We start from the raw sequence: 14,195 nt of genomic DNA, 5'->3' as shown, positions 1-14,195 counted from the left end.
GGTCATACCGTGGTGCCCTGAATTGGAGCACAGATCACACTGTATTGTGATTCTTTATGATGTGCGTGTCATCGCATGCCATTTCTATGGGTGGGACTGGACTTCTCCACCTTGGTGTCTTCAGTGTCTGCCTGGACCCAGGCCAATGGAGCAGAGCATGTCTAATGCGGGAGACCGTGCCCTGTCTATGGGGTGGGTCGTGTAGAAAGCACAGGAGGCTGAGGACTGGCAGGTTGGCTTAGCGAGGATTCAGTCGCTGGTGTAGCCCAGGTCAATGGGGCTTCTCAGAAGATGATCCTGAGCTCTAAGTAAATGAATAAGTAAATAAATGCAATTCGTGTGTGGATCGTGCCTGGCTACACAGAGCCCCTGCATGGGGGGAGAAAGCACTGCCCTTGGGCTGGCAGAGATGGTGGTGGCGTATCAATCTCCTGCTAGGTATAGAGAATTTGAGAGAGCTGGGCTGGGGGCAGTAGAAATGTGGACTATTCCTCTACCCAACTGCATCTCTCCATAAAACACCACCGAAAGAGGGCGCTTGCCTAGGGGGAGGCCTGGAGTCCCCAGCAGAGTTCTGCGTCTCATTGGTGCCCTGGCTGACAAACTCACCAGTGGCTCCTCGCAGCCTCTGAGCCACCCAGGGGGCAGGGATGCCTCTGCACCCCACCACGCCAGGCCTCAGCCTTGGGGGGGGGCCTTCTGCCCTCTCATTCTCCATGCCTTGGCCAAGCAAATGATGCCAACCCTCTCCCCCTTCCCTTCCAGAATGGCAGCAAGGACAACTCTCTGGACATGCTGGGCACGGACATCTGGGCTGCCAACACCTTCGATTCCTTCAGGTAATTTCCTCCTGCTCCTCTGCAGTGTGGCTTCAGCTGGGACCCCACTGACTGGTCCTCCTGCCCTGTGGGGGCTGAGTCAGTGTTGGGCTCACGATCGACAGGGAGGTGTGGGAACCAAGAGGCAGAGGAGGAGGAAGGGAAGACAGAGGGCTCCCAGGAAGAAGAGTGAGCGACAGGACTCCAAAGGGGAAGTGAGAGAGTGAAGAGGAAGCAGAGGGAAAAGGGATGAAAGGAAGACAGGGACAGACGGGAGGAGAGGGCCGGAGAGCACAGGAGAGCCACGGAGGTCATGACAGGGAACTGAGTCTGCACACCCCGGGCCGCTGAGAAACCTGGAGGAAGGGCAGGGCTGAGTGCTGCAGACTTTAGAAGCGACCTACATGTCCTCAGGTCCCTGGGAGGGTGCCCCCAAAGGGCTTGCTCAGGACTCTTGCCCTGGAGTCCGTCTGTCATGCCTGGGAGGGAAAGTGACTTTGGGCTGCGGATGGCAGACTCCCTCTGCTCCCCTCTGGTCCCAGAGCTGCCCAACTCTCTGAGTGCCTTCAAGGCACAGTGGGCTCGGGTGCAGGCTGGCCCAGTGAGGAAGCTGCCCTGGGACTGGATTCCGTGGGAGCTGACCCCTGCCTCCCTGGCTCCATCCACCCCAAAGATGCTGTGTCACCGCCTGGAGCTGCTTGCCAGAGGCTCCCCCAACAGGCTCCTGCCCCCTGCTCTCTCCAGCACTCCTCAACTGTAGGCATAAAACAAATCAGAGATGTCGCAGGGAACCTTGGTTGCACAGGCTTCAGGCTTGCATGTGTAACAGGGCTAGGGGCAGGTGTGGGTTGACACCCAGGCTCCATTCTGAGTGTGTGGGGGCGTCTGGCTTCAGCATTCAGAGGACGGGTGCCTATGTGAACCCATCTTGAGATCGATTTCCCCCTGGCTCAGCCTCCTGTCTGCTCCCATAGTAACCGGGCTCTTCTCCCCAATCGCGCATTTCTCGCCCTCTCTCGCCCTCTAGTGGTGCCACCTGGGATCTGCAGCCCGAAAAGCTGGACTTCACCCAGTTCCACCGGAAGCTCAGACACACGCCCAAGCAGCCCCTGCCACACATCGACCGTGAAGGGTAAGAGTGGGGGGTGAGGTTATGCAGGGAAGGATAGAGTGGAGGCTGGGAATAGGGACCTTTGTCCAGCCGCACGGGTACGCACAAGTGGCTAACATCGGGATGTTCTCCCTGTCTGGCTCCAGAAATGCAAGCTCCCTGGCTTTTCTGTAGAATCCTTCCATCCTTCCTGGACCTCTCCAGCCCAGCATGGCTGTTCCTGGCCACTCACGGAGGGCCCACTTCCCCCTACCCCGGGCCAGTGGGTCCTGAACTCTAGCATGCATCCAGATCACCAACATGATTGTTGATTCCATGCCAAGTCTATGTTCCAGTGGTGTAAGGGAGGGGCTGGGAATTTGCATTTCTGACAAGGCCCTGGGGGATACTGATACTGGTCCAGGGACCCCACTCTGGGAACCACTAGTGTGGGGGTCAGCTTCACAGGCTCAACTCCCCTCTGTTGGCTTCATACATTAATGTTATCTCCACATACATTCATATATTAATGTTATCTTAATATCCAAAGATTTCTCATAGCCCAGTGTGGTGGTTAGGCTTGTAATCTCAGTACTTGGGAGGCTGAGACAGTAGGATCACAGGTTCACAGCCAGCCTCAGCTACTTAGTGAGGCCCTCTGCAACTTAGTGAGACGCTGTTTCAAAATAAAGAATAAAATAGGAGCTGGGTGTGGTTGTGCCTGCTTGTAATCCCAGCATTCGGGAAGCTGAGACCAGAGGATTGTGGTTTGCGGATAGCCTCAGCTAATTAATGAGGCCCTCTACAACTTAGTGAGACCCTGTTTCAAAATAAAGAATAAAAAATAGGGAAGGGGATATAGCTCGGAGGTCAAATGCCTCTGGGTTCCATCTCCAGACCTGCAAATAAATAAATAATAAAATAAAATAGGACTAGCGGTATAGCTCAGAGGTAGAATGCCCCTGGGTTCAATCCCCAGTACTACAAAAAAAAAAAAAACAACAACAACAACAACAAAGTGGTCTCACCTGGACATGATGGAACACACCTATAATCCCAATTTTTGAGAGGCTGCAGGTTTGAAGCCAGCCTCTGCAACTTAATGAGAGCCTGTTTCAAAAAAAAATTTTTTTTTAATTGGGCTGGGGTGTATCTCAGGGGTAGAATACCTCTGGGTTCAATCCCCAGTGCCACCACAAAAAAAAGACAATCTCATCTCTGGGCCCAGGCCGCCCTCAGGACCTAAACTTGGCTTCAGCCACGTTTGTGGGGCAGATAGCTGCTGCTCCTAATTTTGTTGAGGTAAGATTCAAATAACATAAAAATAACTATTTTATCTTCTTTTTTTTATGGTACTGGGGATGGAACCTAGGGGCATTCTACTTCTGAGCCACACCCTCAGCCCTATTTTTTATTCTTTATTTTGAAACAGTCTCGCTGAGTTGCAGAGGGCCTCACTAAGTAGCTGAGGCTGTTCGCAAATCATGGTCCTCTTGTCTTAGCCTCCTGAGTGCTGGGATTACAAGCATGGACCACCACGCCCAGCTAAAATTAACTATTTTAAAGTGTGAAGTCCAGTGGCATTTAATATATTTATAATGTTCTGCAACCATCGCTTTCATCTAGTTCCTAAACATTTTTATCACCCTCATAGAAGAGCCCATGCTCATTAAATAATCACAACTCATCCCACCCAGCTACAGACAACCACCAGCCTGCTTTCTGTTTCTATGAATGCACCTATTCTGAATGCTTAGGGGAGTGGATCGTGCATGGTCTTTGGTGTCAGGCTTCTTTTACTTTGCAGAATGTTTTTGAGGTTTATCCACCTCGGAGCAAGTATCAGTACTTCATTCTCCTTTGTGGCTGAATGATATTCCATTGTATGGCTATATCGCCATTTGTCTACCCATTCATCTGTTGGTGGGTATTTGGATATTTACTAAACCCTTTGGATTTAGTAAATAATACTGTTGTGAACATTCACACACAAGTATCTGTTTCAGTTCCTGCTTGTAGTTATGCTGGTAGATATCTAGGAGTGGAATCGCCGTGTCATGTGGTCATTTTATGGTTAGCTTTTGAGGAACTGCCAGATTTTCTAAAGCCGCTGGATTATTTTCCATTCTCACTAGCAATAAAGAAGGGTTAAGGGTTCTGATTCTTTCACATCCTCGCCCTCGCTTATTCTCTGCTTTTTTGGGTGTTTGTTTTTATTATCGTATTGGTGGTTTTTTAAAAAAAACGTTTCCTTCCCCTCTGCCCACCACTGTCTCTCTCTACTTCAGACCTAAACAGAACTGGCATTATTGGACACCTTCGTGCCCCTGGCATGTCCCCCTACTGCTGCGCTTTTCTCCATCCCAATTCTAGAGGCTGATCCTTCTCTTGGCAACACTGGTCCTGTCCTGAGCAGCACCCCAGGGCAAGAGATGGTCTCATCGCCATTTTATTTTAGTTTATTTTTGGTGGTACTGGGGGTGGAAACCAGGGGCTTTTCTACCTCCAGCCTATACTCCCAGACCTATTATATATTTTATTTGGCAACAGGGTCTCTAAGTTGCTGAGAGCCTCACTAAGTAGCTAAAGCTGGCTTCGAACCTGTGCGATCCTCCTGTCTCAGCCTCCCAAGCGCGGGGATTACAAGCATGCGCCACCACACCCCGCTCATCCCCATTTTAGAGATGAGAAAAATGATGCTCAGAGGAGGTTAAAGTAAATACAACAGGGGCCAGGAGGAGATCACTGGGGATGACCCCCTGGGAAAGGCTTTGGGAGAGAGGTGGCATCACCCCGGCAGCTCCAGTCTCTCCCATGTCCCATGGGAGCACACAGCCAGTGAAAGTCATGGGGAAACTGAGGCCCAGGGGAGCAAAGTGGTGGTGTGCCTTTCTTTCTTTTTGTGGGGGGGAGGTGGTACTGGGGTTCCTGGAAACCCTTCTACCTCCGGGCTACACTCCCAGACCTATATTTTATACTTTTTAATTTGGAAACAGGGTCTCTTAAACTATCATGGCTGGCTTCGAATCTGTGAGATCCTCCTGTCTCCACCTCCCAAGCGCAGGGATTACAAGCCGGCGCCACCACACCCGGCAATGGTGTGCCTTTCTGACTGCAGGTGGGGGGATGCACACTGAGCTTTCCAAAGGAGTTGGCACCAGTTCTCGGGATTGGCCATATTTATAACAAATACGCTGTTTGGTCGTAGTGATAAATGACTGTGGAGGAAAGAGCCCCTCGTGCTGAGGGGCGCTGCCCCTTCTGAAGCCGTAGGAATGGGCCACACCTGCTCCCCAGCTACAGACCTGAGTTCCTCCTCTAGCCTCACCCATCCAGCAGGAGCTGGCTAGAGTTGCAGAGAATGGCCTGGCAGCTCCCACTGACACCTGGCTCTGGCCAAATCCTGCCACTCCTGGGAGATGCTGCTGTGTAGCAGCACCCCATGGCCCCCAGGGGCTAAGCCAGGAACTGAGTCCCTTTTAGAGTCCTGCCACATCGGGGACAGACTCCAGGAGTCCAGCCGCCGCAACCTCCTTCAAAGGCAGGGTACCACTCGGTTGCCAAGGCTTCCTGCAGCCTGTGTTTCCATGGAGGGACAGAAATTGGAGCAGGCTGTTGCCTTGGAAACCCCATCAGCAGTAGTGACTCAGCTGATTGGCAGCCACTTCCTACCCTCCACCTTACAGTCTTGAGGGGAGTTTGGAACCTGGGCAGGGTGGTCAGGGACAGCATTGGTCCCCTGTGCACAACCCGCTGCCCACCCCCAGGTTACTAAAAGGCTCTGCCAGAGGCGAGATCAGCTGGAGCCCTGTGATCACTGGCCAGGGGTGTCAGCCATTCTAGTCAGGACCAGGCCCTGGTCCCTAGAACCCTTTCCCCCCTGGCCATGGTGGAGACTACAAGCAGTTGGTGCTTTCATGGGCTAGCCTGTCACTACCTGGCAGATTTATTAGTTTCAAAGATGGTTGGGGTTCAGGCCTTTCCCCTCCTCAACTGTAGCCCAGCCCTTCTTTTGCCCCTCTCCACCCCAGCCCCAGCTGCCCAAGCTGAGGCTGTCCCGGCAGCCCTCTCCTCTCCTGCGTCCAGTGCCCTTGCCTGCCCCCGCTGGCCCAGCCGGCTCTAGCATTGTGATGTGGGGCGTCTCCGTGTGCGGCACTGAGGCTCTCAACTCAACACTCACCCCGCCAGGGGCACGCGCGCAGACACACACACACACACACACACACACACGCACACACGCACACACACCTCACCTCCATCCCAATGCTGCTCCTCTCCCAGCTTCTGCAGTGTCCTACTTGTCTTTGACAAAGCGCTGGCCATTGCGCCACCCGGCTGACTCTCCCACTAGCTTAGGACATTATTTAATCTACATCCCAACTCCTGTCCCAGAGCCTGGCACAGAACTGTTTGGTGGATAAAGAAACAGAGGACCTGCAAGGCATGGTGGCTCACACCTCGAATCCCAGTACCTGGGAGGCTGAGACAGGAGGATTGCAGGTTTGAAGTCAGTCTTGGCAACTTAGTGAGACTCTCATCAGCCTAGGGAGACCTTACTTCAAATATATATATATATATATATGGATGGGGGTGTAGCTCAGTGTTAAAATGCCTCTGGGTTCAATGCCTCTGGGTTCAATCCAGGAAGGAAGGAAGGATGGACGGACCCTAATGGGGCTGAGTTCGTATCCCCATTCTTCCCTTCCACCCCAAGCCTTTGCTGGTTTGGCCACCAGATTCTCCTCTGGATCCCGGCTCCTCCGTCCCTAGGACTTCTGTGACATTTGTCTCATGCTGCCCCCTGCTGGCGCTCAGGCCCACGGCCCCAGTAGGAGAGTCTAGGACTGGCTCTATCAAGCTCTTGGAGTGCAGGGCAGGAATGCATCTGGATCATCTTTGTTGACAGGGCCCAAACCCCGAGATGTTTGGTAAATATATACACCAATTAGCGATCGCTGTGAGACTGAGAGGTGCGTGAACTCTGTGGCTGGACGGTGCTGCCACCAGCCCTGGACCGCCGCACCTCAGTCAGCGAGGGTCACACCAGCTGCTCAGGGTGCCGGTCATCTAAGAGTTATGACTCGCCACAACCCGGGGAGGGGGAGCTGTGGTCTTTCCTCCGACAGGTGGGGAGACAAGACAACCAGAAATGGAGGAATTTGCGTGAGGATGGGGTGGTCCCAGAGTCAGCTCTTAATGAGACACCTTGATGCTGCTATGCCCTGTAATAAGGACAGTAGTTGGAGAAGTAGCCACAGCAGTAGCCACATGTTTACCTTATTGTTTTATTTTATTGTAATTTTATGTAACTTATTATCTGTATTTACCACTTACCTATGAGATATTATGTGTGTGTGTGTATTTGTGTGTGTATGTGTGTGTTTATTACGTGCCAGGCATAGTTCTAAGCACCTTCACACTTAGGTGCATCGAGTAACATAACCTCTGACCACTCTTTGATGTGAGGCATTATTGCTATTTCCATTTTACAAATGAGACATGGAGAACTTAGTGACTCTCACAGGGTCACCTGTTAGCAAGGGATGCCGCTGAGGGTCAAACCCTGCATTTTGGCCCCAGGATCGGCATCCTTAAATATGCAAAAGAACTAGACCTTTGACCATGGCTTGGGGCCACTGTCTCTGGCCTGAGGGTGCTCCCACCCACAGAGGACTTGAAGACACAATATATAATATCTGCGCAAGCTTGCTCAAGGGGTCAGAAGTCAATTCGAGGAGAAAGGGAGCCTTGCTGGGATTTCTGCCAGCCTCTGCCAGCCTGTGTGGCCTTGGGGAAGTTGCCTGGTCTCTCTGTTCACTGAATTTTCCTTTGGTGCAGTAAGGCAAGATGGATGGGCATTTGGGATAGGCTTTGAGATGTCATCAGCCAGGTATCAGGGGCACCCTGGTTCCTCTCTCACCTCCCTGAGGGTTGGATGAGACATTGAGAGAGGGGCCACCAATTCCTGCAGCATCAGGGAGGGCAGGGCCAGGTCTGTCCTGGCTGCCAGTCCCCTCCTGAGGCCAGGCTGGGATATTAGAATGAGTGACCCACCTTCCCAATGCCTTTCATCTTTTTAAAAATGTTTTATTGGTGCATTGTATACATCTTAATGGGATACAAGATGGTGGAGACGTACATGCACACGTCACTCAATTAGCCCGTACCCAACTCCCGCCCCATTCTCCCCCTCTCTCCTCATGTTTGGCTTAGTGTTTGACATTGATATTCCCCATTGCCTTTCTGTCTTTTCCTCCAGGTGTGGAAAGGGGAAACTGGAAGATGGAGACAGCATCAACCTGAACGACATTGAGAAGGTGCTCCCGGCCTGGCAGGTAGGTGAAGGGGCAGCCTCTGAAAGCCTCATCCTGGCCTCATCCCGAGCCCCTGCCCGGCAGGCCCTCTACACTCCTGCTGGACCTGGTGCTGTAAGAGGTGAACCGCATGTACAGCATTGGCAGCCAGGCAGGGCGGTACTCTCCCTGGACCAGCGGGTCCTGCACAGACAGTCTGTGGCAGCTTGCCCTCCACCATGCTGTGGGCATTGATGTCCCCAAGGTGAAACAGGTCCTGCACTGGCAGTTCAGCCAACTCGGAAGTGTTTGCTCCTTGGCTTGAAGCCTCTGTGGGTGGGCATCCCTCGGCCTGCTCAGGCTCACTGTGGGGCGTCCGTGTGGTCAGCGTGGCCTGCTCAGGCTCACTGTGGGGCGTCCGTGTGGTCAGCGTGGTGTGCTCAGGCGCACTGCGGGGCATCCGTGTGGCCAGGGCTATCTTTAAGCTTCTGAAAAGTGGAGTTGTTCTGCCAGCCTCCAGGTGTCCTGTGAGCTTGCTGATTTTGTCACTAATTGGGCGGCTTTCTCTGTATGGGGCCAGGCTCTGGGAAAAAGGATTGGCTCAACAGAGCTGCAGGGAAACCAGGTTCCTGGTACCAAAGTTCTGGGCTTTGGGTGGAAATCGCAGGGATCTGGCTGCTCCCAGGGATTGGGAGGGGCCGCTGCAGGGCAATTAGAGCCATGGGCCCTCTGAAGGAACGGAGTCCACCACTGCTGGTCAACTGCCACTTCTCTCCCCTGGATCATCCTGCTCATCTCGCTCCTGAACTCGTGTGCTGCCTTTCCTGGTCCCTGGCCCATTTCTCATTTCTCTGCTCTTGTCTTGAACCTAGCAGGGAGAGGGGCAGTAGCCCACAGCTCAGCCCCAGCACTTCAATCAGAGCTGTGCCAGTTCTTACTCATTTTTCTTCCTCTTGAGTTTTATTACGTTTCTTAGACCTGGAGGTTAACAGTTTCATCAACTTTGGAAAGTTGTCAGTCATTATTCCTCCTCCCTCCCCCACCCTGGGGTTCCGACTATCTGTATGCTATATGCTAGTCTTCACATTTCCCCACGGCCCACCAAAGCTCTGTTCATCTTTTCAGTCTTTTTCCCCTCTCTCTTTTTTTTTTTTTTTTTTTGGTGCATTGTAGTGGTACACCTTAATGGAGTACAAGGTGGTGGAGGCAGACATGCACACATCACTCATTTGGCCCTCACCCAATTCCCACCCCACTCCCACCCCTCCTTCCTTCTCATGTTTGGCTTAGTGATTGACTCTAGTACATTTGTGAATGTGCATCGTGTACATTAGGGAATTTCCCTCTTCCCCCTCCCATCCCCTCAGTCAGGTCGCCTTATTTGCTCATCTGTAGTTTCTCCTTCTTCCTCTAGAGTCCTCCTATGACCCATTTTCTCCCCAGCTTCCACATATTAAGGAGAGCATCAGATTCTTTTTCATTTAGGATGGTTCCTGTTGCTATCTTTACATGCAGTGTTATGTCTGTTAATCCCATCCAGTATAGTTTTCATTGTAGATATTATTTTTTATCTCTAGAAGTTCTTTTTATGGCCAAAAATGTATTTATTTACTTATCTATATATTTATTTGTATTGGGGCAATAGGATTATATATAATAGTGGTATTCATTGTTACACATTTGTACATACACATAACATAATTTGGTCGATTTCATTCCTCAGTACTATGGAGCTTTTTATTTGTTTTGGTTTGGTTTGTTTGTTTTTGGTGCTAGAGATGGAACCCTGAGGCATTCTACCTCTGACCTACACTACTGGCCCCTTGTTAATTTTTTATTGGAACAAGGTCTCACTAAGTTGCTGAGGCATGCCTTGAACCTACAATCTTCCTGTCTCAGCCTTCCATGTATTGGGATTACCAGGCATTCCCCAGTACTATAACTTCCATTTTTCATGCTTTCTCCTGTCTTCCTGAGCATATGGGACCTATTTCTAATACATGTTTTAATGTCTTTCTCCACTAACATCCATGTCATTTCCATGTGTTTCTATTTATTGATTTTTTTCCCTCCTAGTTGTGGGCATGTTTTTCCTCAAATGCCTGGTAATTTTATATTAGATGCCAGATATTAAAAAGTTTACATTGTCAGGGGCCAAGTCCTGGGGGTTTGTTGGTTGGTGGGTCAGCTGGTGTTCCTTTAAATATTTGGTCTTTTTTCTAGAACACAGTTAAGTTACTTCAAGACATTCCAATCCTTTTAAGACTCATTGTTTAGACTTCTCAGGAGGGCAAATTTTGCTCCACTATTGAATCAACATTTCCTTCTGAGATTGTCGTGCAATGCTCCATATCTTGGGAGGTCTTTTCACCCTGGCCAGAGGAACACAAACTTTCCAGCCCCGTGTGATCTCAGGAGATGAGTCTATTTTTTTTTTTTTTTCCTGGTGGGAGAAGGGGAGTCGGGTTTGGAAGTTTTCTAATACACACACACAAATTAATACACAGCCAGAGAGTCGAGGACCTGCATCTTTTTAGATTTTTCTGTTGTCTGGTTCTCTGCCTTGCAGATTCCAGCTATCTCGGGCTCCCTGGATTTTAAGCTCTACCTTCTTAACTCATTGAGACCACTGCTTATTAGCGCTCAACTCCCTCATTGCAGACTGGAGACTCTGTGCGGCAGACTGGCTTACCTCATTACAAGGGAACTGTGGTAGTTTATGGTGGAGAAAGCTGGCAGGTCCAACTTGACCAGGTGGTGGTGGAGGTTAACATCACTAGTGGTGGATAGATGGGCACCGTGCATCCCTGATGCTCTGCACTGAGAAAATCCGACATCATCTCTGGGGTTTCCCTTCCGAGAAAATACGGCTGGGTATGGTCTCAAGGAAGTAGGCTTAAGGACCATTCTCCAAAACTGCTTGGACATAAAAGACTGAGAAAGCCTTCAGACTATGAGACACTGGAGGTGATGTCTAACTGCACTGCGTGGTTTTTGCTGAAGTCCTGGACAGAAAACGGAAAAGAGACCTTGTTGGGACAGGGAGTGTGAATGGGTCTGCGAGTAGGGCAGTCCTTATACTTCCGGGTCAGTTTCCTGACACCGGTGGCTGTGTGACGGTCATGTGGTTAAGTGCCCTTGTTTTTGAGAAATACACACTAGTATCTTTGAGGGATCCAGGCCTCACTTCTGCGGTTATCTTCAAATAGCTTAAAATAAGACCAGTGATGGGGGTATGTAGATATACAAAGGGACAGAAGAATAACTATGGTGAAATATTAGTAGGCGGAGAATCTGAGTTATTTGTATTGTTCTTGCAACTTTCCTATACATTTGAGAGTTAAAATGACAACAACAACAATAGGGCTTGGCCTTGGTGTGTCGGCCAGAGGAAAGTGTCAGCTCAAGGTCTGTATTAGCCATCGCTGCTAATGGGAAGCCAGCATGGCTCTAAATGTAACAGGATAAATACTGCAAAGTGGTCACCCTCTCAGTCCATTTCCAAATGCCTGCAGCACTTCTTACTAATCAGAAAGGTGCATCTGAAAGAGCGATCGAGGTGAGGAATCAGAGGGCCCCACCCGAGGCGGAATGTGGAGATGGCCTTTGGGCCAGAAGCCTGGATACATCAAGGTCAAGCAGAAACAGGCCTGACCACTTGCTCCTGCTTGATGACCAAGGAGCAGCTCGGAGGCCTCTCTTCCTGTGCAAAAGGGAAAGGAGAGTTGGCAGGGGTGCAAAGGCCACATACTGAGCCCTTGGCCCAGATGTAGATGCCAGGAAGCGTGGCCGGCCACTGACTAGCAGGGTGCCTTAGGCTTGCTCCTTGTTTCGCTCTGCTCCAGTAGCCTCCTGTGTAAGGCAAGGACAACCCTTTCTGCTTCATTGGGTGGTTGGAAAGACTAAGCACTTGAATTCATGGGAGGCACAGGGACAATGTGTGCACACAGTGGGTGCCTGCTGGTTTCTGCTGTCCTTATTCTAAGACTCCAGGCTACAAGTGAAGCCCCACTCCCTGGGAGGAGCAGGCTATGGAGCCCTTTGTTTGGATGTGGGAGAAGGGAGTGATCGATGCCCCGCTCCCTGCCCGGTAGAGCTCCTGGGTGATGAGGGCATTGCTTGCAGGGAACCGCTTGGATGAGGAAACTTGGTTTATCGGCTTTGCCCTCAGTTGCTGCACACTGCCACCAAGGCCACATGTGATTCTGCTTCTGTGTGATACCCAAGCAGGTCAGAAAGGCGGACCAGGATGGGGTTATTCATTTTGAGTCACCCCCTCATGCCATTTTGGCATGGGGCTGTATTTCTATTTTCTGTATTTCTATCTTTCTAATAAACTTCTTTAAAAAAAAAAGAAAGAAAGAAAGAAAGAAAGAAAGAAAGAAAGAAAGAAAGAAAGAAAGGCGGACCAGGATCGAGGGACCCAGATTCTGACGTCTGCCATCGCTGTGTGGCGTGTCCTTCCCCCATAGGCCTTGATTTACTCATCCATAAAGTGATGCAGGTGGGCTGCAGTGGGGTTCACATGCTATGGAGACCTTGGGTTTGTGGGGAGCAGTGGGAAGGCTGGAGAGGCGAGCTCTAGGGACCCCTCGGGCTCACCCAGAACTACTCTAGAGCAGGATCTCCCACAAATAGTTTCATTTTCAGGAATGATTCCACTATGATTCCACTACTAAATAAATTTTGAAAAACAGTAGCCCTCTGAAGGCTCATACCCAGGACCTCTGAGGTTTCATAGTCTAGGGTTTTCTCTCTTCCTTCAAGGAGCAGTGAATCAGCAAGCAGTGTGGCCAGCCCTCCGGGGCACATGGTGCTCAGCTCTTGGGGCTCAGGTCTTGGTCCTGGGCTCTACGTTCAGTCCAGAGCACACAGTGGAAGGACTTTGATGTCCACACACAACACATGCACACACAAACACACATGTGAACATGGACACACATGTAAACAGGTGCATGCTATGTGCACATAAACAGCCACCCAGGTACACACACACCACGCATGTACATGTCGCGTACACACCACACACTACATGTATATACAAGCATATAACACACATTCAACATATGCACACAGCACATGCACACATGGGCATTCATATAAACAGGCACACATAACACATGCAGATACACAGTTACACATATGTGCATATCACACGCCACATGGCTTTACACATGCACATGTGTGCACATATGCCACACACTGTGTATATGAATGCATATACCATGCACATACAACACATGCACACCACACATTTTCATGACAAACGCTTAGGGCCACAGTTTCACATCGGCACTGCTGGGAAAGCTCTCAGACTAGAAAGCTTTTAGCTGTCTGGCTGTTACCCCAGACCCTCTGCACCAGTCACCTATTGCTTTGTAACAAATTGCTCAAAACTTAACTGCTTGAAACAACAAACTTCTTGTCACACACACTTTGGGGTGTAGGGAGGCTTGGTGGCACTGGGCCGGGATCCCTTGTGAGGCTGCCACAGCATCCAGCACAGAAGTGACAGTCCTACAACCTCGGCTCAAAGTGACATGGCCCCACGCCATCAGATGCCTGTACAGACCAACCCTGGTGCAGTGCAGGAAGCTCCACACCTAGGTGTGTGTGCCAGGCAGGCGGGGTCACTGGGGCCATCCTGGAGCCCAGCGACCGCACCCTTGAATCATACACCAGGAACCTGTTGCTTCAAAGCCTGATAGAGAATTCCAGTCAGAAGCAAGCATTGAAACCCTCAAGCTCCCACTGACCTTGCTCATGGCTTGACCGATCCCCGGGGTGTTTGCTTTTCATGTGGGTCCCCTTAGGATGAGGCTAACAGATCTCATGATCCCCAAACACAGGCCTCTGGTGCCACCATCTCAGGTCCTGAAAGAGTGGACTGATCCTACCTTCCCTGAAGCCCTTCATATATAGGGCCAGTGGATCCAGTGTCCAGCCTTGGTTCCTGAGGGTCAGTTATCCTGGCTGTTGGCATTTGAACTGGAA

At 50.7% G+C, this 14,195-nt stretch overlaps 1 protein-coding gene across 5 annotated transcripts in view; it reads left to right on the top strand.

Moving 5' to 3' along the window:
* The window catches only part of CTIF (cap binding complex dependent translation initiation factor), a gene marked incomplete at both ends in the record, with an annotated part of 236,827 nt that overhangs the window by 29,709 nt on the left and 192,923 nt on the right, over window positions 1-14,195 (top strand). For all 5 annotated transcript variants that reach the window (XM_080714534.1, XM_080714533.1, XM_080714532.1 and 2 more), the window contains 3 exons: window positions 766-839; window positions 1,846-1,950; window positions 8,168-8,243. In XM_080714534.1, the coding sequence (XP_080570660.1) occupies window positions 766-839; window positions 1,846-1,950; window positions 8,168-8,243 (255 nt within the window). The remainder of the gene's footprint in view (window positions 1-765; window positions 840-1,845; window positions 1,951-8,167; window positions 8,244-14,195) is intronic.

This window comes from Muscardinus avellanarius, assembly GCF_963383645.1.
Source record: "Muscardinus avellanarius genome assembly, chromosome: 17".
Lineage (NCBI taxonomy): Eukaryota > Metazoa > Chordata > Mammalia > Rodentia > Gliridae > Muscardinus > Muscardinus avellanarius.
The sequence above is the reverse complement of the archived record's forward strand: the minus strand, read 5'-3'. Positions and strand labels throughout refer to the sequence as shown.